The 26293-nt window shown below is 34.9% G+C and overlaps 1 protein-coding gene across 1 annotated transcript; it reads left to right on the forward strand.

Annotated features, from left to right (window-relative positions):
- The first annotated feature begins 1740 nt into the window (after nucleotides 1–1740).
- LOC123524591 (neurofilament heavy polypeptide-like) lies at nucleotides 1741–25749 on the forward strand. Its single transcript, XM_045302885.2, has 9 exons — nucleotides 1741–2027; nucleotides 3636–3812; nucleotides 5941–6004; nucleotides 6711–6943; nucleotides 11563–11685; nucleotides 14156–14392; nucleotides 14873–14993; nucleotides 15672–15791; nucleotides 16840–25749. The coding sequence occupies exons 1-9, from the start codon at nucleotides 1863–1865 to the stop codon at nucleotides 16896–16898; spliced, it is 1299 nt and encodes a 432-aa protein (XP_045158820.2). The 5' UTR covers nucleotides 1741–1862; the 3' UTR covers nucleotides 16899–25749.
- The last annotated feature ends 544 nt before the right edge of the window (nucleotides 25750–26293 follow it).

Raw genomic sequence — 26293 nt, forward strand, 5'->3', positions numbered from 1 at the left:
AGTAATCATTGGAAACCCATCGCGTGGCACTGAACAATTTCAATTTTATGGATGTTTTGTTTAGTATATGGACTCCAAACAGAGCTGGAGTATTCAAGTTATTTATTTATGCTTTATGATGTACCACCATTTTTTAAATTTTATAAAATTTCAGAAATGCTTAATCAGTGGGTGAAGAAAATGCCCTATGAAATTAAATCAAGTTCGGTGACCTGTGCTTTTTCTTCTCTTATTTGTCTTAGAAACTAATGTTCTTCAAGCTCACCAGGAAGGTCTAATACGTAGAGCTCACAGAGTATGAAAAAATTCTTAACGTTAGAAAAAAAACGATCCTACATCCTTAATCAGGAAGGTCTAATACGGGGAGTAGAAACTCCGTATAAATCAGTACATTTATCTGTACTGTGCTGTCGTCCATACCTGTAAATATCGACCAGTCGTTAGCGATCGATATTTTGTTTTCGCCACTATCGATTAGCGCGTAATTAGCATATTACCTCAAATTAATCATGGAGCTATAACACTTATTGTTCAAAGGGTTTACCAGTCACATGTTTAGTGGCGATAATTAGATGATCAGATATTGATCTAAAGGGATTCATAAGCAAAAACAGCATGCGACTGCATGTGGTGATATGCTAAATTATCATGAATTAACTCGAGCTCACTTCCCTGAAGAAATATTTTACCACGTAACTTCAAACCTTTATCAAAGGGCCGATTTTTGTTGGATTTGAATAAAAAAAAATGGAAAATAACAGAAAGCTGACACTTTTCTTAATCTTGTAGAGCCATAATTATAATTATTGTTTATAATGTCAGATTTCTACATACAGAAACAAACATTCTTCTTGAACGTAGGGAATGTTTCAAACGAAATTGTTGTTTAAACTCCAAAAATTAGTTTATTAAATTTAATCTTAAAACTGATGTGTGAAAAATACAATGTATTTAAATTAAAATAACAATATTTTTTTTAAAAAGGCCGACAACGAAGTTACATTTAGTATTCCGAACTTTTAGATAAAACTGCAGAAAATCATCTAGGTTTAACACGCATTTAAATGGTGAAGAACAGAGCAATATCATAAACAAATATTTTCAGGCAACAGTTTACAGTTTTGACTTGCTATTTTCATTAAAATATGTCCTAATTTTTTTATTCTAAATACTCTGAATCAACAAGGCAAATATCATGTAAAAAACGACATCTTTCTCTCTGGGTAAGACAAGTCTAGATTTAGCCATTTTCACAGGGCGAAAAGTAACATTAATGTAGATATTTTCCATTTAAAAACAGATGCAGGCAATAATTTCATGGCAGAACTTTTGTTTACAACAAAAAATTCAACAAATGCTTTCCCAGATTTTCACTGAAAGGACGAGTTAAACTGTAAGGCGTAAGTGTTTGAGTAATAGCAGAATAACCTACGGCATACGCTTCGATTGGACGACAGCATCAGATACGATAAATGTCTGTTTCCAGTCCCCGTATCAGTTGTTCCAGCCTTAATATACTTTTATAAAATGATCTTGCTTCTACCATATTAATTCTAATGACAACAGATCATTTATATATAACGTTGAAACATATTTGTATAAGATGATGGTTTATCACATTTGAAATGTTTGTAAATTTCTTTAGTTCAGTGTGATTAATCACGCAGGTAAATATTGCAGAATATTATTCTCTCATCTAAACAGGTCCTCTTGATTCGTAGTGGGAGTACACAGTTTTTGATGACGTTTATCACAATCGACGTCAGCATGAAGTCCACGAAGGCTGTCTGTTAAAGTCTTTTACCTAATCCATATTTTAACTGATACTCGAAAAATTAGCTTTACATTTAAACAAACATACAATGGAATTGACTGAGGTGGTGTCACCTTCTGTGGCTGTCCCAGTATTATGCGTTTTAGTGTGCGCTTTCCTAGTGTTTGCGTTTGGCTTCAAGTCACCAGCTCAGCCTCCCAGTTTTGATGTGTTTGATGAAGATGGAAAAAAGAAGAGAACCAAAAAGTCAAAGGTATAAAAGCCTGAAAGGTGGTTGTGTATCTTATACTTGAATACTTGAGTCACTACAATTATTTTGCTATATGAGTTGGCTCTTGATTGCGATTCTGTAGTATAAAGCAAAGGATGAGGCTAGTCTTAGGATGTTCATGCCGGTAATTTACTGTAACTGCGAAAGTCTGCATCACTGTCATGCCATTTATTTTTGTTAAATACTTATGACGGTCTTTATTATCGATAATACTGTATATATAAGTAAATGGAAGTGTCTAGGGGTACGGATCCGTACCTCTAGAATCTGATTCTAGAGGTACGGATCCGTACCTCTAGACAAGCCTGTAAGGGGTTTTCTAGGGGTACGGACCTCCGATTTTATAGAGATTAAGGGTCATTTACATTTCAAATTTTGTTGAAAATGAAATAACAAATAAGACTTCATCATAATTCACCTTAAACTTAAACCTAAATGGTTTACAGACAACACCGTTCACCCGATTTGTTACATTTTCTTTCGAAACGTAAATAACCGAGGAACACCAAATAAATCATAAGGATTCGAACTGGCAGAAAAAAATTCAAAGATTAAACAAAATAATGTTAAATATGTTGGGGAAAAAACTATTTTTAATGATAATTAACCCTTAGGGTATTTATGTTTTCCACACATTTGGTAGCCGTTACGAGATACAAGGGACGTTTTCACAAACAGTTTTCTTTACTTAATGTCGGTTAATTGATTATTAAACAATCAGTTCCGTGCCGATTATCATTATATCTTGTTAAATAACAAAATAAATAGGTGCATATTATTATGCTTAATCTATTTTTTTCTGCTGAATTTCAAATAGAAATCATTTAAGGGTTACATGCACTCACTTATATGTTATCAACAGTTTATTTTACAACAAACTGATCGGCACGGAACATTTTATTCATTTGGAGTTCCTCGGTTATTTTGGTTTTGAAATAGAAGGTAAACAATCGGGTGAACGCTGGTATCTGTAAACCATTTAGATCCAAGTTTTAAGTGAACACTGGTTAAGTCTTACTTTTTTATTTCATTTTCAACAAAATTTAAGATATATATAACCCTAAATCTCTAGAAAAAGGAGGTCCGTACCCCTAGAAAACCCCTAACAGGATTGTCTAGAGGTACGGATCCGTACCTCTAGAATCAGATTCTAGAGGTACGGATCCGTACCCCTAGACACTTCCTAAGTAAATTGCGGTCCCGCTATGGACCCCTACTTAGTCGCTCAAACCGTCCTGATTTCAGATTTCACCAGTGATTATCACTTGTGCTTCATGGTAGATTTCAGGCAGTGTCACATGTAATGAACTATTTTCTAAAACAAGGGGATATCTGCTAATAATTTATCTGCCTCTAGGCGATTCATTATAAGAGGAAAGTCTTAAGACATGATCATGATTTAGAAATTAAATATGATGCCATTATTGAAGATATATAAAAATGAAGAAAATATAAATACTGTATTATGTGTTGTTAATTAAGCGTACCAAGAATGTTCTTTAAATAACCAGTATTTAAAAAGATCAGAATATTTCTAAGATTGAAGCTTGTACATTGTACAAGTTGTAGACAATGTGTTTTCTATTTTAGGGCAGTAAAAGTCAAAGTAATGGTCATGCAGTGATAGCAGGAGAAGGTGATATCAATAACAGTGCAAAAGTGCAGTCATCTCCACGCCAAACTGTAAAACAGCAGGCAAGTAAGACACAGGCAGTGGTAACAAAGAGTAAGCCAGCCCCGCAGTCTGCTCAGGAAGCACCAAAAAAGGTTGGTTCATTCATTCATTTGTGTTTCATGATTATGGAACACTTCTCTCTATAGACTAATAGCTCATTAACATTTTTCATGTGACAAGGTGAGCTTTTGTGATTGCCCTACGTTGGCGTCCGGCCACAATTTCTTGTGAACACGATAGAGACTACACTTCGCAATTGATTTTAATCAAACTTGCACACAACTTTAATTGGCATAATATCTGGGTTCCTTTTGAAAACTGGCCAGTTCCCATCATGGATGTTAGAGTTATGGCCCCTTAAAGGGCCAAAATTTGCTATTTTGGCTTGTGAACACGATAGAGACCACATTTTGCAATCAATTTTTATCAAACTTGCACAGAACTTGTATTGGCATAATATCTCAGATCCTTTCGAAAACTCGCCAGATCCTGTCTTGGGTTCCAAAGATATGGCCCCTTAAAGGGTCAAAATTTGCTATTTTGGCTTTTGCAGCCATATAGAGACTTCATTTATGGTTTGATTTGATACAACCTGCAAAATATCTTTAACAACAATAGATCTTGGATTCCGTGATGAATCCATCAGATCTTGTCATATGTTTAAAACTGTTTTGGAGTTACGGCCCTTAACTTACCCTTGAAAGAGCCAAAATTTTGTTCATTTTTACCTTGTGGACAAATGTCGATAGAAGTGACATTTTACATTTGATTTTTACCACACTTACACACAACTTAAATCACAATAATATCTCGCCGGCTAGATTCCATCATGGGTTTTAGAGTTACTGTCCCTGAAAGGGGCAAAATTTTCTATTTTGGCTCTTTCGGCCATATTGAGGTTTCATTTATGCTTAGATTTGATACAAACTTGCACAGAATATTAATTTTGATGATCTTTAGGCCAAGTTCAAAACTGGGTCATGTGGGGTCAAAAACTAGGTCACCAGGTCAAATCAAAGGAAAAGGTTGTCATCACCCTGGAGGCCACATTTATGATCCTATCTTCATGAAACTTGATCAGAATGTGAATTGCCAAGTTCAAAACTGTGCCATATGGGGTAAAAAAACTAGGTCACTTGGTCAAATCAAAGGAAAAGCTTGTTTAAGTTAACACCCTTGAGGCCACATTAATGACCTTATCTTCATGAAACTTGGTGAGAATGTTTATCTTGATGATTCCTAGGCCAAGTTCAAAACTGGGTCATGTGGGGTCAAAAATTAAGTCACCCACACAAATCAAAGGAAAAGCTTGTTAACACTCTAGAGGCCATACATGTATTTATGACCATATCTTCATGAAACTTGGTAAGAATGTTTATCTTGATGATTCCTCGACCAAGGTCGAAACTGGGTCATGTGAGGTTAAAAACTAGGTCACTACTCAAATCAAAAGAAAAGCTTTTTAACACTCTTGAAGCCACTTTTACCCTATCTTCATGAAACTTGATCTGAATGTTTATCTTCATGAATTCAAGGCCAAGTTTATCAGGTGAACAATAAAGGGTCATCATGACCCTCTTGTTTACACACTGGAGCATTAGATTCTGCCATGTGAGATAGTCATTCAAGAGGTGGCACCACCATGTCAGAAATGAAAGGCAGTGGGACGATAAGTGCCCTCATTGTCGGAATTGGATTCGAAAGATATCCACCTCAATTTTACCTGACACATAGGAACTCTTCCTTAATTTTGTCTTTCAGTTTATACAATTCTAGCCTGATTTCGGCTACTTAATATCAAAGGTCATATTGATAGACTTTTTTGTCTGTTTAACATAATGTCAAAGTCTCTGAAGAGTTATTATACAGAATGGCACACTAGTATTAGCCTTGGATAGATTGTGTAGAGTGTAGTCATCACTGTTCACAAATTCAATTAGGCAGTTTATATATGTTATCTATATTGATTTTCAACAAGTTTTGCTGGACTGAAGAAAACACAGAATAAAAACTGAAATTTCTTGATGTTTTGTAATAAAACATTATTGAATGGTTTGGTAGCCAATACATGTAGTCAAATTCATTTGTCCTTCTGACCTGGAGCAGTAATTTTAACTACTGACCAGCAAGCTGTTCAGTAAGTGTAAACTGTGTGTCTAGTGTTGGAGCTATGGCACAAAGTTTAGGAGATCAGTTTAAGCAGCAAGACTTTTTTTTCAGGTTAAGAAACAGGCTGTGAAAGAGGAAGATGCAAAAATCTCAAAGAAAGAGGTTGTGCAAGAAGGTATTTATAAACAGTCTTTGTATATAGTTATTAATTTCATAGTCATTATTAACAAATTACAGGAGGCCAGATTTAGCATGACATTCTCAGCAAGCTTTGATATTGACTGAAGTATGTTCTGAAAGGTAAGCTTAGAAAATATTTGCAGCAAGCCTTGAAATTGCCTTAGTAGGTTTTGTACAGGTAAGCTAAGCAAAGATAATCTTCTCAGCAAGCTTTGAAATTTACTAGTATATTTTGAAGAGGTCAGGTAAGATTATAGTCACTAAAAGCCTTTTGACATTCACAATAATTGGTTTGAACAGGACAGCTTAGATTACATGTGTATTCAAGGGAAGCCTTGACATTGACTGAAGTAGGTTTTGAACAGGTCAGATAAGATAATAGTCTTAGCAAAGCCTTTACATTAACTGCAGTATGTCCTCAGCAAGTCTGGACATTGACTGTAGTTGGTTTTGAACAAGCCAGCTAAGATAACTCTAGTAAGTTCAGATTGGTTGGTTACATTGACCAAAGCGTGTTCTGAACAGGCCTGTGTAGATGACTTTAACCATAGCATATTCTAATAGGCTGAGATTGACTACAGTATGTTCTAATAGGCAAAGTTAAGATATGAAACAGATTTTCACAAGATAAGGAGAAATGTACAGTTATACTGTAGTCAGTTACAGTAAAGTCTGAGTGTTGTTGTTTCTCTCATCTATAGATGCTAATGATGTTGACGGCTGGCACACGGTTCCAAAGAAAGACAAGAAACAGAAGAAAAAGGAGAGTGAATCAAGACCAGAGAGACAAGATTCTCCAGTGAAGGAGGAGGAGATAGTAACAAAGAGTGAGGAGGCAGCAGCAGCTGCAGCAAGTGCAGACATAGCTGAAGAGAGCACAGGTTCCCCACAGGAACAGAGGGTCAAGAAGAAAAAGGAGAAGAAAAATAAAAAGGTAGTTTAACACTGTTCCTTTCCACTGACATTATGACTGATGCTCAGCCATATTCCTGGTCAGGAAAAATACTTTTTTATGCCCCCCACTGGTGTTTTGCTCATTGTCTTTCAGTTGGTAGACAGTCTTGTTTCCAGTTAATATCAGATTCTAGAGAATGCCTCAGACATGGATTTTCCAGACTGTTCCATTTATTGAATAAGAGTTTGAAAGATATTTGACTTTTTTACACAGGGGTTCCACAAGACCCGAAAACCCAAGAGTCCAAGGACCCTTGGGGCCCAAATTTTGAAGGGTCCTTTTCCAAAATACAGGAGTCCTGTCCCAACACGTCCATATAATTGACTATATTTTTTTATTCAGTATCATACGTAGATCTTTACCTAAGAAAGCAATAAACCCAAGATCATGTTACAGCAAAATAAAAATGTCAGTTTCAGGTCATATAGTCTCATATTGTAAAATAATATTTATCAAAATTCATGTTATTTTGATTAGGCTTTTCTTCAATATTTCATTTCATTTTTAATAACAGAACAGTGCAACTACTCTCTATAAAAATGTATCCAAAATGTACTATCCGGATACTGGTACACTTTCAGAATGTCATCGGAAAGTAGTTTTGCCAAAGAGCTATAAAAATAGTATTTTTAGTTCTTTGTTTTTGCTCAGTTTACTTGGCAAACTAAGCTAAGTCAGCGATAGTTCCTCAAATAATGATGATACTTATAATTAAAAACTGCATTGAAAGTCAGTTTTCTTAAGGAATTTTGGAAATATGCATATGACATCTGGGGTAATTAGACCCGTGAACGGACATTCTAAACTTATTTTTGCTTTCAAAATTCATCAAAATTTGTGAAGTTTCTTCTTGAAATTACGATATGATCACTAAACAATGGTCTAATTTAAAGTTGGCATGAAAAAACCTTGCAGGGCACTTTTCACATGCTCTGTAATCAGCTGCTTACGATAATTCAATAATTGGCGCCTTTTTTGACAGTACACAGGATTCGCTTTATCAAATAATTTCAACACTTCATTGATTCTTGTTACCTATGTGCACTGGCCGTGACGTAACTTGCTGATAAAAAAATCAGCGAGGCATGTCTACAGGAGAAAGGGCGGGATTTAGCAGAGATCAAAGGCAGAAAGGCAGGAGGGCATGACGGCGAGTGTTTATTTTGAATACACGTGTCTATCGTGGAAATAGTTTTACTGCAGGAAATTAATGATAAGAGAAAGGATTATCAAAGGAAAATGCCCCCGGGTCCCGAAGGACGCACAGGCAAGTATTCTGCCGGGTCCTTTGAGCGTCTTTTGAAAATCTCCCGGGTCCAGACCCGGGATCCCGGGTCAAATGGAACCCCTGTTTACAACTATAAATATCTTTCAAATAATGTACAAATTGAACATGCATCGGTAGCTCAGTTGGTACAATTGAGGAATCTTGTTAGTGATTTAACTTTTGCGATTAGGATGTGGGTTCGAATCCCACACAGGGCGATTTGTTTTATGATTGAATTTGTTTATTTATATTTTTCATGTATTTTTAGCTCATCTGATTTTTTGAAAAAAAATGATGAGTTATTGTCATCACTTGAGCGGTTGTCGGCGTCGGCGTCGGCGTCGGCGTTGCCTGGTTAAGTTTTATGTTTAGGTCAGCTTTTCTCCTAAACTATCAAAGCTATTGCTTTGAAACTTGGAATACTTGTTCACCATCATAAGCTGACCCTGTATAGCAAGAAACATAACTCCATCTTGCTTTTTGCAAGATTTATGGCCCCTTTTGTACTTAGAAAATATCAGATTTCTTGGTTAAGTTTTATGTTTAGGTCAACTTTTCTCCTAAACTATCAAAGCTATTGCTTTGAAACTTGGAATACTTGTTCACCATCATAAGCAGACCCTGTACGTCAAGAATCATAACTCCATCTTGCTTTTTGCAAGATTTATTGCCCCTTTTGGACTTAGAAAATCAGTTTTCTTGGTTAAGTTTTATGTTTAGGTCAGCTTTTATCCTAAACTATCAAAGCTATTGCTTTAAAACTTGCAACACTTGTTTACCATCATAAGTTGACCCTGTATAGCAAGAAACATAACTCCGTCCTGCTTTTTGCAAGATTTATGGCCCCTTTTTGACTTAGAAAATATCAGATTTCTTGGTTAAGTTTTATGTTTAGGTCAACTTTTTCTCTTAAACTATCAAAGCTATTGCTTTGAAACTTGCAACACTTGTTCACCATCATAAGCTGACCCTGTACAGCAAGAACATAACTCCATCCTGCTTTTTGCAATAATTATTGCCCCTTTTGGACTTAGAAAATCATTTTCTTGGTTGAGTATTATGTTTAAGTCAACTTTTCTCATAAACTATTAAAGCTATTGCTTTAAAACTTGCAACAGTTTTTCACCATCATAAGTGGACACTGTACATCAAGAAACATAACTCTATCCTGCTTTTTGCAAGAATGATGGCCCTTTTTAGACTTAGAAAATCATGGGTAGGACAATATTTCTATTACACAAAAAAAATCAGATGAGCGTCAGCACCCGCAAGGCGGTGCTCTTGTTTTCTATTATTTCATTTTATTTCATCATTTCAATTTCATTTTCAATTTCATTCGTACAATTTAAGTACATTCAATACATTTCAAACACGCTTCCAATGGAGGATCTTCACACTTGCTGGCGGTGTCGGTTTCTTCCGAATCAGTGTCATCAGCTAGTTGAATGACCAAACTGTCAAGAGCTATGTCAACCATGCTGAATAATATCAAGAAGATATTTGAAAAACCTATGTTATATGCGAAAATAGCAAAATGACACATTAAGAAATGCGATTCAAATACATGTTTAACATTATAATCATTTTTAAATGTATGTTAGCAAAATATAAAATGAAAAAAAAATATAAAATGAAAAAAGAAAAATCTTGATCTCCATTGGAATTCGAACTCGCAAAAGTTAGATTCTAGAGCCGTCACGCTAACCACTGCACTACGGCATCTAATTGTCGAAGAAGGCAGTCATTTAAATATTTATTACAAAAATAAGTTATAAAAAGGTAGGATACCCCTTTACTGAAGTGGTTTATTCCAGTAACCTTTCAAATCTATTAATAAAAGCGACAGGTCACTCCTAAATGCTAGTAGATGGTTATGTTATGATATGCAAAGCCAACAAACTGGTTTGGTGAGTCAAAAGTTAAGTTCAGAAATGAAGTTCATAGGTCAAATGAAATTTATAAAAGGCACTGTTTGTATCTTGAAGTTTGTGACACGCCTAGCTCAAAAAGAATTTGATATAAAGTGATGAAACCTTGCATGAGTATTTATCATGATATGAACTTGCGCGCCTTCTATTTTTCGTCTGGGACCACCCCCTATTTTCAGAGTTATGGTCCCTGAAATAGTCAAAAATGCACATTTTCACCTTGTGACACGTCTAGCTCAACAAGTATTTGATTTAGATTCATGAAACCTTGCTTGAGTCTTTATCATGATATGAACTTGCGCACCTCCTATTTTTCGTCTGGGACCACCCCCTATTTTCAGAGTTATGGTCCCTGAAATAGTCAAAAATGCACATTTTCACCTTGTGACACGTCTAGCTCAACAAGTATTTGATTTAGATTCATGAAACCTTGCTTGAGTCTTTATCATGATATGAACTTGCGCACCTCCTATTTTTCGTCTGGCACCGCCCCCTATTTTCAGAGTTATGGCCCCTGAAATAGTCAAAAATGCATATTTTCACCTTGTGACACGCCTAGCTCAAAATGTATTTGATATGAATTGATGAAACCTTGCATGAGTCTTTATCATGATATGAACTTGCGCACCTCCTATTTTTTTTCTGGCTCTGCCCCCTATTTTCAGAGTAAAGGCCCCTGAAATAGTCAAAAACGCACATTTTCACCTTGTGACACGCCTAGCTCAAGAAGTATTTATTATAGATTTATGAAACCTTGCATGAGTCTTAATCATGATATGAACTTGGGCACCTCATTTTTTGTCTGGCTCCGCCCCCTATTTTCTGATTTATGGCCCCTGAAATAGGCAAAAATGCAAATTTTCACCTTGTGACGCGTCTAACTTAAAATGTATTTGATACAAATTGATGAAACCTTGCATGAGTCTTTATCATGATATGAACTTGTGCACCTCCTATTTTTTGTCTGGCTCCGCCCCCTATTTTCAGAGTTAAGGCCCCTGAAATAGTCAAAAATGCACATTTTCACCTTGTGACAAGCCTAGCTCAAAAAGTATTAGATATAGATTCATGAAACCTTGCATGAATCTTAATCATGATGTGTCCTTGCACACTTGGCATTCTTCCTGAGAATCTTGCATTTATTACAGAGTTATGGCCCTTGAAATAGCCAAAATAGTGGATTTTTTGTTTGTGATGCTCATAGCTCAAAAAAGTGTATGGCCTAGAATAATGAATCCTTTTCATAAAATGCTATACTCCATTAAGACTGTAAACATTTTAATTATTTCCCCTTATTTGTGACAGATGTACCAGTGGGGGGCACACCCTGTGTCCTACAGACACATTCTAGTTGTTACATAATTTGTGACTGTCTGACACAGGCTTTTATTTTACACTTACAGACAAAATCAGATGAGGAAATAGTGGAACAAACTAAGATGGAGGCACAGGTTGTTGCTGAAGTCACGCCAAGTGTTATACCAGAACCAGAAATTGTTGATAGCAATATAGAATTACAGATTATGGTATGTGCAGCAAATTGCAATATAGAATTATAAATCTTGGTATGTGAGGTCTGTTGCAATATAGAATTATAAATCATGGTATGTGAGGTCTGTTGCAATGTAGAATTATGAATCATGGTATGTGAGGTCTATTGCAATGTAGAATTATGAATCATGTTATGTGAGGTCTTTTTCAATATAGAATTATAAATCATGTTATGTGAGGTCTGTTGCAATGTAGAATTATAAATCCTGTTATGTGAGGTCTATTGCAATATAGAATTATAAATCATGGTATGTGAGGTCTATTGCAATATAGAATTATAAATCATGGTATGTGAGGTCTATTGCAATGTAGAATTATAAATCATGGTATGTGAGGTCTGTTGCAATGTAGAATTATAAATCATGGTATGTGAGGTCTGTTGCAATGTAGAATTATAAATCATGGTATGTGAGGTGTGTTGCAATATAGAATTATAAATCATGGGATGTGAGGTCTGTTGCAATGTAGAATTATAAATCATGTTATGTGAGGTCTATTGCAATATAGAATTTTAAATCCTGGTATGTGAGGTCTATTGCAATATAGAATTATAAATCATGGTATGTGAGGTCTATTGCAATATAAAATTATAAACCATGGTATGTGATGTGTATTGCAATTGCAAATCATGGTATGTGCAGCACATTGCAATATAGAATTACATCATGACAGTGCTCCAGCTAGGATTAAAAAAGGGCAGGGTGCTGGCAATGAGAAGGGCACTTCTGTCTTCTAGGGGGCGGGGGTTCCGGGGGCATCCCCCCACCAATAAAATTGTAACTTGTGCATGCATTAGGGGCATTTTAACATACACTTTAGACAAGGAATTTTGCATACTTTTAGCATTATATTAGGCACACTTTAGGCATGGTATTAGGCATACTTTGTGCTTTGATAGGCTCAGTTTGTCATCTCTTATATACTTAGGATGCTGTTGCTCGTATTTTACTTGGCAGTTCCAGAAATTTTTGAAATACAGGCGAGAAATGATGGCCTCAGGTGCATTTTTAGGTCTACATTTCGAGGTATTGCAGGGGCATGTTACTCTACCTCTTAATTGGGTGGTCAGGGGGCTCTCCCCTGGAAAACTTTGAAATACAGGTAATAAATGGTGGCCTCTGCTGCGTTTCTGGGTCTAAATTTTGAGAAAAAAATACTCTTGTCAAAATAGTAGGGTGCATTTTTGATGAGTTTGTCACTTTTCAGCCAGCTGGGGGGGGGGGGGGGGGACAGGCCCCCTTGGCCCAGCCCTGAATCCAGGCCTGTTCTTTGTAATTTTTTATTTATTCAAATCTCCATGTACTTGATATTTATAAATTTATATGTGTAACATACAGAAGATAAAGTTTAAACTTTCACTTAAATAAATGAAATAAGGCAAAGTTTTTAGCTTACAACAGACTAAATGCCAGTTTAGCACTTCTATTAGAACGTATTCCGGCTATCCAAAATTTTATATCCGGGTATTGTTACACTTTTTATTAAACCCATTTTAAACAATATTTTTGAAAAATTATTATGATGCAGACAGTTAAATAGCAGTTTACAGTATCTGACATTAAAGTTTACAGTGACCTTACGTCTTATTAAACTTATTTCAAAGAAATATTCACGAAAATTCGGCAATTTTATATAGCAGACGACGATCTACTTCGATTTCAAAAACTTCTAAAATGATCAAGGTAAAAAAAATTCCTATTTAAATTTGATTGTGGTCGATTTTTATCAATTAGATTTAAATGTCTGTTGTCTGGACTTAAGTTTTAATTGTGTATGAACGGACATTAACGTCCGCGACCGAAAACGAAAGTACAAGCGGCGTGAAAATGAAGATAATTTTCAGACTGGTTAGATATTGTTTTAACACTAAGCTTCAGTGATTTTAATGCTGGTGTAGCAGACTAAATCGGGCCGATCACAGCAGGTAATTGTTTGCCAATTATGTCAATGCCCCCTGGCGTGTATCACTCGATAAAAAGGTGTAATAAAGCAGTTTATTATAACCACTGAGGCAAAAAAGGGAAGGTTGGCTAAAAAGGAAATGAATGGTTGTAAAACGGGCAGGGTGCCAGGCGGGGCAACAGGGCGGAACGAATTTCAGAACGGGCGATGCGCCCTGCTAAAAATTGCTAGCTGGAGCACTGCAGTCATGTATAAATCATGGTATATGATGTGTGTTGCAATATAAACTTGTAAATCATGGTATGTGCAGCGTATTGCAATATAGAATTATAAATTTAAATGCAGCGTATTGCAATATGATAGAAGTTTGATACACTGTAATGAAATTTTTAACTAGTGTGATATAATTCAACTACATTCAAGTCAATTATCAAGAACGTGCGAAAGTGCTATGAAATGGGTTATTTTGATATAACTGTTATGGTCTAGTAAAACTTAGAGAAGTCCACAAGTATACAAAGTTTTGTTTCAACAAACATTTAGGATGCCATGGAAACAACAGTAAACAATGATGAAGTAACCAGTGAAAAGAAGAAGAAAAGTAAAAAAGATAAGAAGAAAGCAGTTGAGGATGATTTTGTTATTCCACAAGCTGCCATGGCTACCGAGGTTGTGCAAGAACCAGTTGAAGATCTTCCATTGAAGGAGAACACCGAAGCATTAACTGTTAAAGTACCTAAAAAGAAACAGAAAAAAGATAGAAATAAAAAGAATGAAGAGGTGAATTTTAATATTTTGTGGAATATATCATGTAGATTGCGAAAGCACACTTGGTTAGAATGTTAAAAGGAAGTTCTACAGATTATATTTGTGCATTATTTGCAAAATATTTCTTTCCATTATACATTTCTAGGAAAGTATGTAGTTAGACTTGTTAAGAATTTTCTTAAGGTTTCATTAGGACTAAAGAGGTAGCCAGTTCAAAACAATATGGCCACTTATCCATGAAACATTTAAGTTTGACCCAATCAAACAAATTTTTAAGAATCGTATGCTGTTTTAATTTTTATTCCCCCCTCCACTCCCCCCAAGTCACACACTTTAGATAAAAAAGAGGTATATTGTTACCTCTAAACTGTAAATGGTTTTTTAATGACTGAAGAATACTTGGGTCTGCAGTCATCAAACTTCATTGGGTGATTGCCTGCTTTTAGAGTTTTAAGAATGAGTATATAATTAATAATGTTAATAATTTTACAGAAATTAGCAGAGAATATAGAGATAGGTGCTAGTGGGGAAGTGGGTGCTAGTGGACAAGTGGACTCTAGTCTTTCACAATCTTCTGTCTCCAATACACAACCAAAGAAAACCAAAGTCAAAGGTAAGACACACTTCTGTCATAAAGAAGCAAGAAATCAAACACTAAAATGTTTATATAATGCATTATAAATTGTGTTCAACAATATGTAAGTTTTGAGAATTTGGGAATTACTCTTTCAGTATGAATGTTTTGTAGTGTTAAATACCTAGCGTAATAATGCTTATGTTGCTGTTTGAAAACAGCACAAACTTACGGTGGTTAGTTACAGAAAGATGCTATCAGTTTTAGGGTATCACTAAACATTAAAATCTCAAATATATCAGCCATTGTAAGAACTCAAGAATTAAATTTACATGGTCAAATGATCAGATGTTGGAGTTAAAAATGTCAGTTACTTGACAAAAATCTCAACCACCTTTAACCACCTATATTCAGGAATTGTTTCGAATGTTTGCATTTAACCCGACATTTAGAGAAAAATAAACTTTACGTAAGAGAAAACTACACCTTGTATATAGAGAATATTATATACAAATAGGGAAACTTATAACAGACATAAAGAAGGAGAAAAAATCACGTGTAGAGAAAAAATATTTGCAAATGGCGAAAAACATTATGTTCATATTAGGTTAAAAATTTTCGTTATCCAAAGAAACTTTTGTTTAATCATGGTAATGTCATATTGATACCTATGCAGATTAGGTGTAAAAAAAGAACATTTAATTGGTATATTGATAGATACATCAGTTAAAGAAGATCCACCAGTTATTGAGATGGTTGGAGAGGTAGGAGCGTCCTCCAATATAACCAGTCCAGCACAGCCTACAGCATCATTTGACGAGCTAGGAGGCATGACTGGTATGTATAGATGTCTGTTTCTCAATCACATTCATCCATCCTCCTTGTATGATTTAATTGGCATTAAGGAATTTATATCAATGAAAGTTGGGTTGGGTTGATTATAAAACAAAAAGTAATGGGATAACACAGTGACTTTGTATGTAGTAGAAAATGCTCTTGTCTGTCAGCATACACTACCTTTGTGTGTCTGTCTGCCTTCAGCAGCATTGTCTGCATCTGCCTAGACCAGTATTGTCTGTCAATCTGTCTTCACAAGCATTGTCTGTCCGTCTGCCTAGACCAGAGTTGTCTGTCCATCTGTCTTCTCAAGCATTGTCTGTCCATCTGCCTAAACCAGAGTTGTCAGTCCATCTGCCTTCACATGCATTGTCTGGCCATCTGCTTACACCATCATTAACAGTCTGCTTTCGTCAGCATTGTCCATCTGCTTACACCATCATTAAAGACCTGCTCCAGTCCTACCTTTTAACCTTAAATTGTCACTGAAAAAGCATGAAAATCCTGACTATGAACAGTGACGCCTGTCAGAGTCTATTTTATATAAAATTCTATATAAAATACCTGTGCTTTTGCGTGCTACAGTGTGGCGCACGGCCGTAAACTGATTACAATAATCATGGGTTGCATACACACAACAGAATTTGAATAGCCGTGGAGCAGGGCTTTAACAGTCTGCTTTCATCAGCATTGTCTGTTCATCTGCCTACACTAGCATTGTCTGTCCATCTGCCTTTATCAGCATAATCTGTCCATCTGCTTACACCATCATTAACAGTCTGCTTTCATCAGTATTGTCTGTCCATCTGCCTTCACATGCATTGTCTGTCCATCTGCTTACACCATCATTAACAGTCTGCTTTCATCAGTATTGTCTGTCCATCTGCCAACAGCAGCATTGTCAGTCCATTTGCCTGTATTAGCATTCTTATCCATATACATTGTACTTAGTAATATTTCTTCACCTTAATAGTGAAAATCTGAGGTCTTTTACAGACTTGTTGGGTTCTACTTGGTACATAATTTATAATATTTATTTATATTTCAGAGTCTTGGACAGAAGCAAAACCAAAAAGTAAAAAGAAGAAAGCAAGGAGAGCAGACTGATTGAACTTCATACATAGATTAAAATATTTTTTATATACATAAATGGCCTATTTAGGGTCATAACTTGGGTCCATGTCAGGATATATTTTGTGATAAGCATTACATTAGATATAATATATTCTAAATATAGCACCAGTGGTTGCTATGGCGATGAGAGGACACTGTCAGCAGTCTGTCCGAGACAGCATGGGTCATCACTAGGTGAAGGTCATGTGTTCATTTTGAAGAGAAGAATTGTTTGTGTTCGACACAAAGATATTTTATTCGTTTGTGCTATATGACAACATGTTATGAATGTGTATATTGGACTTGAGGTTTTCAGTTGATGACATTGATGATGTTGATTTTATGTACTCGACTCCTACAGTTTCCATCCAGTTGAAATGAAATTTGGTATACATTATCTATATGAAGTTGACATAATGCTTAGTTTGGGACTTTCATGTCTGATTGTTTTTGTTCTGGAGTTATGTCCCTTTTTTTCGGACTGCAGAATATTTAATAATAATAATAATAACTTTATTTTAAGAAGGTGACATATTAAGAATACATAGTATACATACAACTTATTTCCAATATGGCCTTCTACATAAATGTTAAAACACAGTATCTACAACAATAAGAGTATCAGTAGCAGTAACACAATTTTTCAGTTACGTCAGAACATTGTGTACTCACCTTTCCTACAATTTACATCCAATTGAAATGAAACTAGAAATATTTTTATTCTTAGGAGGCTGACTCATTATCTTTAAAGTAATCATAGTTTTGGAGTTGCTTAGATGTAACATATTTGCTTAGCACACTGGATGTGCACAAATTTCAACCAGACCTTATGCATGTATTCTGCCTAGATTTATTGATAACCAGGTGCTTGAAATGTTAAATCCATCACATTTTTGTCCCAATATATATGGTTGTGTGATCCATAGCAGGGTTGTCTGTAGTTGGACCGAAGTTTGCTTGGGTTTGACATGTACAATGTCAATAGTTCTATGTTACATGCCTAAAATATTGTGACCCAGAAAATACCTGCATTTTTAGCTCACTAGGGAAGTACAGTTAAGTTGTACATCTTCAAGTGTCTACATTTTCCCATGTTATTATATAAAACAACTTTTTGTGAATGAATCTTCACCAAACTTTGCCAATAGCATATTTGAAAAAACCTCTCGTAAACGATGTTAAATTTGTTCAAATGGTTTCACATCTGAACATAGGCATCTTTTACATAATAAAATTGGCAACACATTTTAAGGAGACTGTATATTTAGTAAAAAATACGTGAAAAGGGTGACCAGAGAAGCCAGTAGATTGAAATGCAAAAAATATGGTATATGAAAAGCACACATTTTGAAAACTTAAAACCCCTTGTTGATATATGAAAAGGTGTCCTAATTTTACAGGATGAAGGCATGTACTCAGGCCTGGGATTTTTTCAGGACTGGATCTAATTTCAGGCTTTTGACTGCCAAAGTATAACTCCTTTGAAAAAGTAATTTTAGGCTTTAGAACGTAGGTCTTCAGGCTTTTGAAAACTGTCTATAGGCGATGTGTGACTAGAGGTTTTGACTGATGGTGATTTGGGGTTGAACTTTTTGGAGAATGTGTTCCTTTAACAGTCCATGTTAGAAGTAATGTTTTTAAGTTTTACATATATTGTTATTAGATACTTGTTATGAATGTCAGGTAATTGTGGTGCTATGTAACTAAAGCACTGTTAACTACAGCAATATTATATATTATGTATGTTTTCCTGTCGGCCAAAACTGGTGGAATGTTTTATGCCAATATGTAGACTGTTTATGAAGGTATATGTGGGTTGTTTCATGCTGTAACTCATTTTGCCAAATCTTGCATCGGTAACAATGCAGTTGTCTCTTTCTTACCTAATGTAAATTTAGCTTGTAATTACGATTGTCGGGCAGTTTTATACCAACTACTAGACATTTAAATATTAATTGTTTTGTTGATAGATGTATCCCTTGAACAGTATTGAACTGTTACAAGTAAGATGACTTCCAAGAGAAAAAAAGTTCCTTGACCTGTAGATACCAAAACTTGATAGTTTCTTATTACAACAACAGTATTGCAATAATCAGTTAATAAAAAAGGGTCTAACAAGGGGAACATACATCGTAGCAAGATAATAGTACTGTTTTTACCCTGTTTTCAGGTTATACAATTTCTCTGAGAAAAGAACGGGGAAAAATAACTATTTTTATATTGTATGTAAGAAATTATTTAGAAAATTAAGCATATTTCAGGGTAAAAACATTTTACAATGAAACCTTTCAGAAATTAGATTCTCAGATATCTTTTCAAACTGGGTATACATCCTTCTATGAGAGTGACCTGTTCAGGGAGGTTTAATTGTAACATGTCTAGAATTGCATTGTATTATGATGTGACTACCTGTACATTGTACTTTATGCTGTTACTTTCTTTTGTTACAGTCATTACAAAGTTTTATGATGTAACTATCATTACCTAGTGTTATGATATTGAGATACATTATCTTATGATGTTACTACCTTCACATTGTACTGTATGATGTTATGATCATTACCTAGTGTTGTCACGATACAGTCATTACATAGTATTATAATCTTGCTACCATTACAATGTGCATACATGTGATCTCCCGCGCGGGAGGGTCAAAATCCCGATTTTTTCACCTTGCCTCCCGTCTCCCGACCAAAACCATATTTCTCCCGCTTTTCAGAAAGAAAAAAAAAAAATCGGTATTATGACTGGGTTGATAATTACCGAGGAGTGCCAAACATGTTTGCACAGTTCAAAGTGTCACCGACTGTTGTGTATTATACATGTTTGACACATATGTAGCTGGAGGAAAGAGTTGTTTTTGACAGGTGAATTATTAATTGTTTGTTTTGATAAGGGATTAGACAAGCAGGGCATTTTCCACCTGTCTCACGGGGCCGAATATCTGCCCATTCTCAATGCCAATTATGCTCCATTTTTTACCAGTTTGAAGCAAAAAACTCCCAGTCATAAGAAATAATTCCTAACTGAAATGAATTTTGATTATTCAAAGAAAAATTTTGCTCGGTAATAAAATCACATAAATAATTGTTGGAAAAACCAACCCATTGCTATTTTTAGAACAGGAGTGTTATTTCCCCTTATGGAGTTACGCCATTTTCTTCCAATGTTTACCAAATTAATTTGCTACTAAATCGGACATATTTCATTGAAAATTGGATGACAACACACACTCGTTTATTTGATAACATCAATCTACATTATTTGGTAAGGGTAAATACATGTTGATGCGTTTCTGTTTTCTATTTTTCATGTCAAAATCATCAGTATTTTTATACGAAAGTGGGTGGGGTAAAGAATTTACATAATTTATGAGTTGTGTTCAGACCAATTTAGAGCTTCGTTTTTTTTTTTAAGTCCTCGAGTAGAATAATGTTAACGCATGTTCACCTTCATTTCAGACCTAAATTGAGACTTTGATTCTACAAATTTAATCTGTTAAGAAAGTTTAAAGTTAGAACAAGAGGGAGCTTCTGTAAGATAGCATGCTCGACTTTTCTCAGTGATTGACTCTGAATTAAAGCTTTGCCAGTAAAAGGGGCATAATAGTCAATAGCTTTGAATGTATTAGAGATATTATACATTATATAAAACTTTAACAAACAAAAAATGAAGTAAAAAAGTGGCATAACTCTGTCAAAATTCAAATCAAGAGTTATGAGGATTGTTTCTTCTGGTGTAGACTTACATACATTATTTTGTGGCCGAAAATGTTGGATTTTGCCTCTAAAGTTACGTGTCCACGCGCTTAATTTATGTCGATGAAAAACCTCCAGTTTTGAGACCCCAACTCCAGCTGAAAAATGGCAAACCTCCAGTTTTGGGATTCTGAACTTATCACATGTATGCAATGTGTTATGATTTTGCTGTCATTACATAGTGGTATGATGTTGCAATCATTTCAGAGTGTTATGATGTTGCAGTCATTACATTATCATATGCTGTTACGGTCATTATTACTAAGTGTTAAGATGTTGCTATCATATGATAGTGTTATGATGTTGCTATCGTATAATAGTGTTACGATGTTGAAGTCATTACATAGGGTAATGATGTGGCAGTAGTTATATAGTGGTATGGTGTTCAGTGTTGAAATCATTACATAATGGTATGATGCTGCAGTAATCACATTGTGTTATGATGTTACTGCCATAATATAGTGTTATGATTTTGCAATCATTACATTATATTATGGTAAAGAGTTATGAGGTAACTGTCATAATGTTGACTCATAATACCATTACATAGTATCTTGGTGGTACTACCATTCTCTTAAACTGTATGTATGTGCCTTATTTCTTGTCTTTTACTGTACTAACCTTCAAACTGTTAAGCAACACCTTGGATAGTTACATACATTTGTCAACCTTTAATAGCATATTTAATTAAGGTTGAAACATTGAAAACATGTGTGAGGGAAGTGCAATCACTAATAAGGCAACTCCTGCTTTTAAAGATGATAAATGAACCGTGCCATGAGAAAACCAACATAGTGGGTTTGCGACCAGCATGGATCCAGACCAGCCTGCGCATCCGCGCAGTCTGGTCAGGATCCATGCTGTTCGCTGATGGTTTCTCTAATTGCAATAGGCTTTGAAAGTGAACAGCATGGATCCTGACCAGACTGCGCGAATGCGCAGGCTGGTCTGGATCCATGCTGGTCGCAAACCCACTATGTTGGTTTTCTCATGGCATGGCTTAACTATAGCATATTTATTGGAATTTAAAAACTCCTGTCACTATTTCATGAGGGAGCTAATGCACTGTACTTTAGGAAATACCTTTGATATTGCATAGAAATAGATCTGTTAAGCATGTTACCTCTGCAGCTAAGCAATTATAAGCTTTATTCAGGTTTGATTTTTAGCTCGACTATTCATAGAATAGTGAGCTATTGCACTCGCCCATGCGTCGGCGTCACATACTTGTTCACTATCATGATCTGACATGCACTAAGCAAGTCCCATAACTCTACTCTCTTTTTTTTCAAAATTATGCCCTTTTTCGACTTAGCAGTTTTTTGTTAAGTTTTTGTATGTAAGCTGGTATCTCAGTATCCTCAAATTGGAAAGGATTGAAACTTCACACACTTGTTCACTGTCATGATATGACATGCAGTACAGAGGTTCAATACCTCTACTTTGCATTTTACAAAATTATGCCCCTTTTTCAACTTTTGTATTCATTCAGTTGACAAGGCTGTTGAATAGTCGAGCGTTGCTGTCCTCCGACAGCTCTTGTTTTGTAGCCAGTGTGTTTGATATATATATTTTTTGCTGTTATTTACAGTCTTAACATGACAAATTAAAGGAAAAGTTTGTTAACACTCTAGAGGCCATATTTATGACCCTGTCTTCATGAAACTTTGTAAGAATGTTTTTCTTGATGATTCCAAAGCCAAGTTCAAAACTTGGTCATGTGGGGTCAAAAACTAGGTCACCACTCAAAGGAAAACCTTGTTCACACTGTAGACACCACATTTATGACCCTAACTTCATAAATCTTGGTCAGAATGTTTATCTTGATGATTCCAATGCCAAGTTTAACAGGTGAGCGATATAGGGTCATCATGACCCTCTTTTATTTCAATGTAAACGAAATGTGAAACCAAAATTTTTTGTTCTGTTTAGGGGGCATATAGTCTGTACTGTGTTGGTACATCTTTAAACCAAAGTCAACATCAAGACATACCTAATAAATATTACAAGCTCCTCATTTATTGCTTGATGGTGAGATATTAATCACAAGTCGGGTCTGTTAGTCCCTCCTGTACATAGAGTACATTTCTATTGAATATTGCTCTGGAGTTGTTCATTTCTGTTCATTTATTTTTTACATTCCACATTTTCTGATTTGGCACATTTCATACAGGTATTTTCTGTTGTGTTAAGACAGGTTTGATGGTTACCTTAGTTTCAAGTGCAACCTGATATGTAGTGGACCGATGATCTCCCTTCATTGGAATGCTAAACCATTGCACACTGTTCTGTAAACTGGTTATATTCCTTCAACTAATTTGGATACATTTTGACATTGTTTTGAAGTTTATGATTGATTTTACTTACAATTTTGCTTAAGATTTTTTTGTTATTTTATATTTTCCTATTCTTACTCCCAAAACACAATTAGAAAGATACAGTCAAATGTTGTATGAATGTATTGGCATTATTTTAAAGCTTATGAAAACTTACATAAGTGTTCCCTCATTTTGTAATATATGAATTTTGAGGGTTCAGACTCCAGGTTGTTTAGTGCCATTTTTTTGTCACTCTTCACAAGATAATTGGGAAGTTGCATATTGGGATAAAATTTGTGTTTGATTTATATTTGTTAGTTGTCTTGATTGTATCTTACATAGTCTAGTACCTGACATTCTAATTATATCCAGTTTATGTCATCATTGATGTTATAATATTTAGATAAGATCTTTTTCATTTGAAAATAGATTTTATTTGAGTATTTTTACCTTGAGGTACTGTTGCTAGAAGAGTCGAGCATTCATAGACATTGCTTTGTTAAGAGGGTCTAGTAGTTAGACTTTTCCTTCATTTTGTTTTGTTAGCAGAGATTCTGTAGAAATTCAGTATAAATGTAGCATGTGTACAGATTTTCATTTGAAACAGGTTTAGCAGAATTTATACACTGTCAACAAAATCTCGGGAACAGTTTGATTTTCCCTTTTGGTATAGAGGTGTAATTTGGCACCAAAGTTTCATAGAAATAATACCACTCAGCAAACTAATTATCCCTCTGCCAATAGATATTGCCATATTGTGAAAGCAGTTTTTACATGGTCTTAAAGTTCAAGTTTTTTGTATTTTATTCTAAAAATAAATTGATTGAATATGATTGAATGTTTGTAGAATCCAGATACTGTAAATGTTTAATTTTTAGCGCGGCTTTTATTTTCGAGAAATTTCGCGAATGAACCTTCTCGGCAATTCATCTGTCTCGCTAAATTTCTGTTTTAATATTGTTGGAGAAAGCCAATGGCACGAATTAAAAAAAATGGAAATCGCAAAAAAAAAAATCACAAAATGTAAGTGTGGAAAACTTCTCTCCCTGTAAAAGTAGTCAGTTGTCTGTAAAATTTTATGTTATTACATGAACTGATATGTTATTTTTCATTTTTTCCTAATAACTTGTGATTTATTACTTGATATTTTATTTTGGCATTTATTTGAGAATTTTTGTGTGTGAAAGTTCTGCATTCAGGTGATGGTGATGTTGGAGTGAGTTGGTTACTGTTGTATGCAATAATACCAACATGTTATTTATTTTGATGATTATGTCTTTAACCCTTATCATGCTGGACACAATTGATTCTGCCATTGCAACCAGTGTAGATCATGATCTGCACTTTTTGCCATTCAGTCAGTATCTTTTTGTTATGCAGCCTTTTAAACAGTTAATGGAACTGTCCAAATTGAAAGATAACATAAAGGAGTTCATTATAGAAATATAGTCGGGTAAGGGTTAACTGTTAACTGCAATATTTGATGTTGTTTTGTATATCTGTATATCCTTGTTACATTTGGACAGTGGTTTAAGGAGACGTTTCCTTGATCTGTCTCGGGTTGATCTGTATGGGTAGTTCATTGTTCATATATTTCAGATGTTAGTTTGGAGGGGTGTAGGTCTGTCTGATGCAGTTAATTCATTCACACTAGACTGGTCTTAAGTAGCTGGACTATTTTTATATTCTATAAGTAATGTTTATTTGATAAGAAGCTGAATTTATGTTGATATGTAAAACCCAAAAGACATGAAGGAGCCATGCGAATCTGGTAAACACAGTCTAGGAGCCAGGCTAGTCCAGCAGATACTGTCTTCTTTTAAAGAAAGTTGTTGCTAAATTTTAAATTTAAAAGATGCTTTCTGTCTGTTTCAAATTTTATTGATGTGTATTACTTGAATGTTCCTAAACCTGAACTTAATAAAGCATAATTTTGAACTACCAAATTGAATAGGTTCATAATGACAGCGTCCTTTAAAGTAATCAAAATCTACTTAGCTCTTATAAAGATTATGATTTTCCCTTCATTGATTTGATTAAAGCTAGAACATGTCTAGGATTTTTCAGGACTGGTCCTGATTTCAGGCCATTGATTGCCAAAATTTCCCTTTATAACACTATTGGAAAAGGAATTTCAGGCTTTAGAAAGTAGGTTTGTCATTTAGTGAGAACCCCTAGCCTGGTAGAAAAAGGCGATGAAATTTATTCAGGTGCTTGATTAAAAATGGTTCATGTACCTTAATGACTTGGTTATCGGTATAACTAAGAACTGATGCAAAGATTAACTTTGGCTGTGGGAATTATTTTTTGCGAACAGAGTGAAATGTAAATTCAAAACACTTGCAAATATTAAATAGCATAATCGCCAAAAATACTAATATTTTGGGAAGCACAAGTAAAGCTATACCCATGTGGCTACCGTCTACATGTCAGAAAATATAAGGGACATGAAAATTATTTTATCTACTGTAATAGGCCCAGCCTTGATAAAATCGGTGTTGCTCATTGTACATGGTCACAAATCATTTACTTTTTGGTAAACGGTTCTGGTATTTTATTTTAAATGCATGTATAGTGATTTTTTCTTTAATTTTAGGAAGTAATAACTATGTTCATGAAATACTTTGTGCAGGGTTATTTCAAATGTGACTATATGTATGTCATGAATTTTAACTTTTGGTTAAGTATAAATCATTGTTTATTTTGTGAGAATTGAATTCAGCGGTTGAAATATGATATATTATATCTCATAAAGAAGAATGAAAACCATCGAATATTTGTTATTATTTTGTCAACGTAATTCCCCTCAACGACTGAAACTTGGCCTGGATGTTCTGTTGGTGGTCGTCTTTTAAGGTTTCCATACCTCATGTTTTTATTTCGATGTAAATGAGATGTGGAACCAAAATTTGTAGTCCTGTATGGCGCTCCTATACTGTGTTGGTGTGCCGTAAAACCCAAATAAATAAATAAATCTTTCAAGGTTATTCAAGTGATTGGTTGCATGTATGGGCCGCAGGAGCTAAAAATGGAACAAGAGGGTCCTGACGATCTCTCACCCGAGTTTCACAGGTTGCTTGAAGAGGGTCAGTTATGGAAATTATTTTGAAACTAGGCCAGTGTTTTATGCCCCTTTCTCGACATAACAATATTTGGTTAAGTTTTTGCATGTTTGCTACTATCTCAGTACCCACTTTTAAATGGGAATGGATTGAAACTTCACACACTTGTCCACAGTAATGAACTGACCCGAACTCTCGTTTGCATGTTTACATAGTTATGTCCCATTTTAGATTTAAAAATAATTTCACAG

The sequence above is a fragment of the Mercenaria mercenaria genome, chromosome 3 (genome assembly GCF_021730395.1).
Source record: "Mercenaria mercenaria strain notata chromosome 3, MADL_Memer_1, whole genome shotgun sequence".
In the NCBI taxonomy this organism is placed as follows: Eukaryota; Metazoa; Mollusca; class Bivalvia; order Venerida; family Veneridae; genus Mercenaria; species Mercenaria mercenaria.

Excerpts from the sequence above, each read along its gene's own strand:
- LOC123524591 (XM_045302885.2), top strand. The coding sequence starts at position 1,863 with ATGGAATTGACTGAGGTGGTGTCACCTTCTGTGGCTGTCCCAGTATTA. Across the intron at positions 6,005-6,710 it reads GAAAGAGGTTGTGCAAGAAG|ATGCTAATGATGTTGACGGC; the intron begins GTATTTATAAAC and ends TCTCATCTATAG. Across the intron at positions 6,944-11,562 it reads AGGAGAAGAAAAATAAAAAG|ACAAAATCAGATGAGGAAAT; the intron begins GTAGTTTAACAC and ends TTACACTTACAG.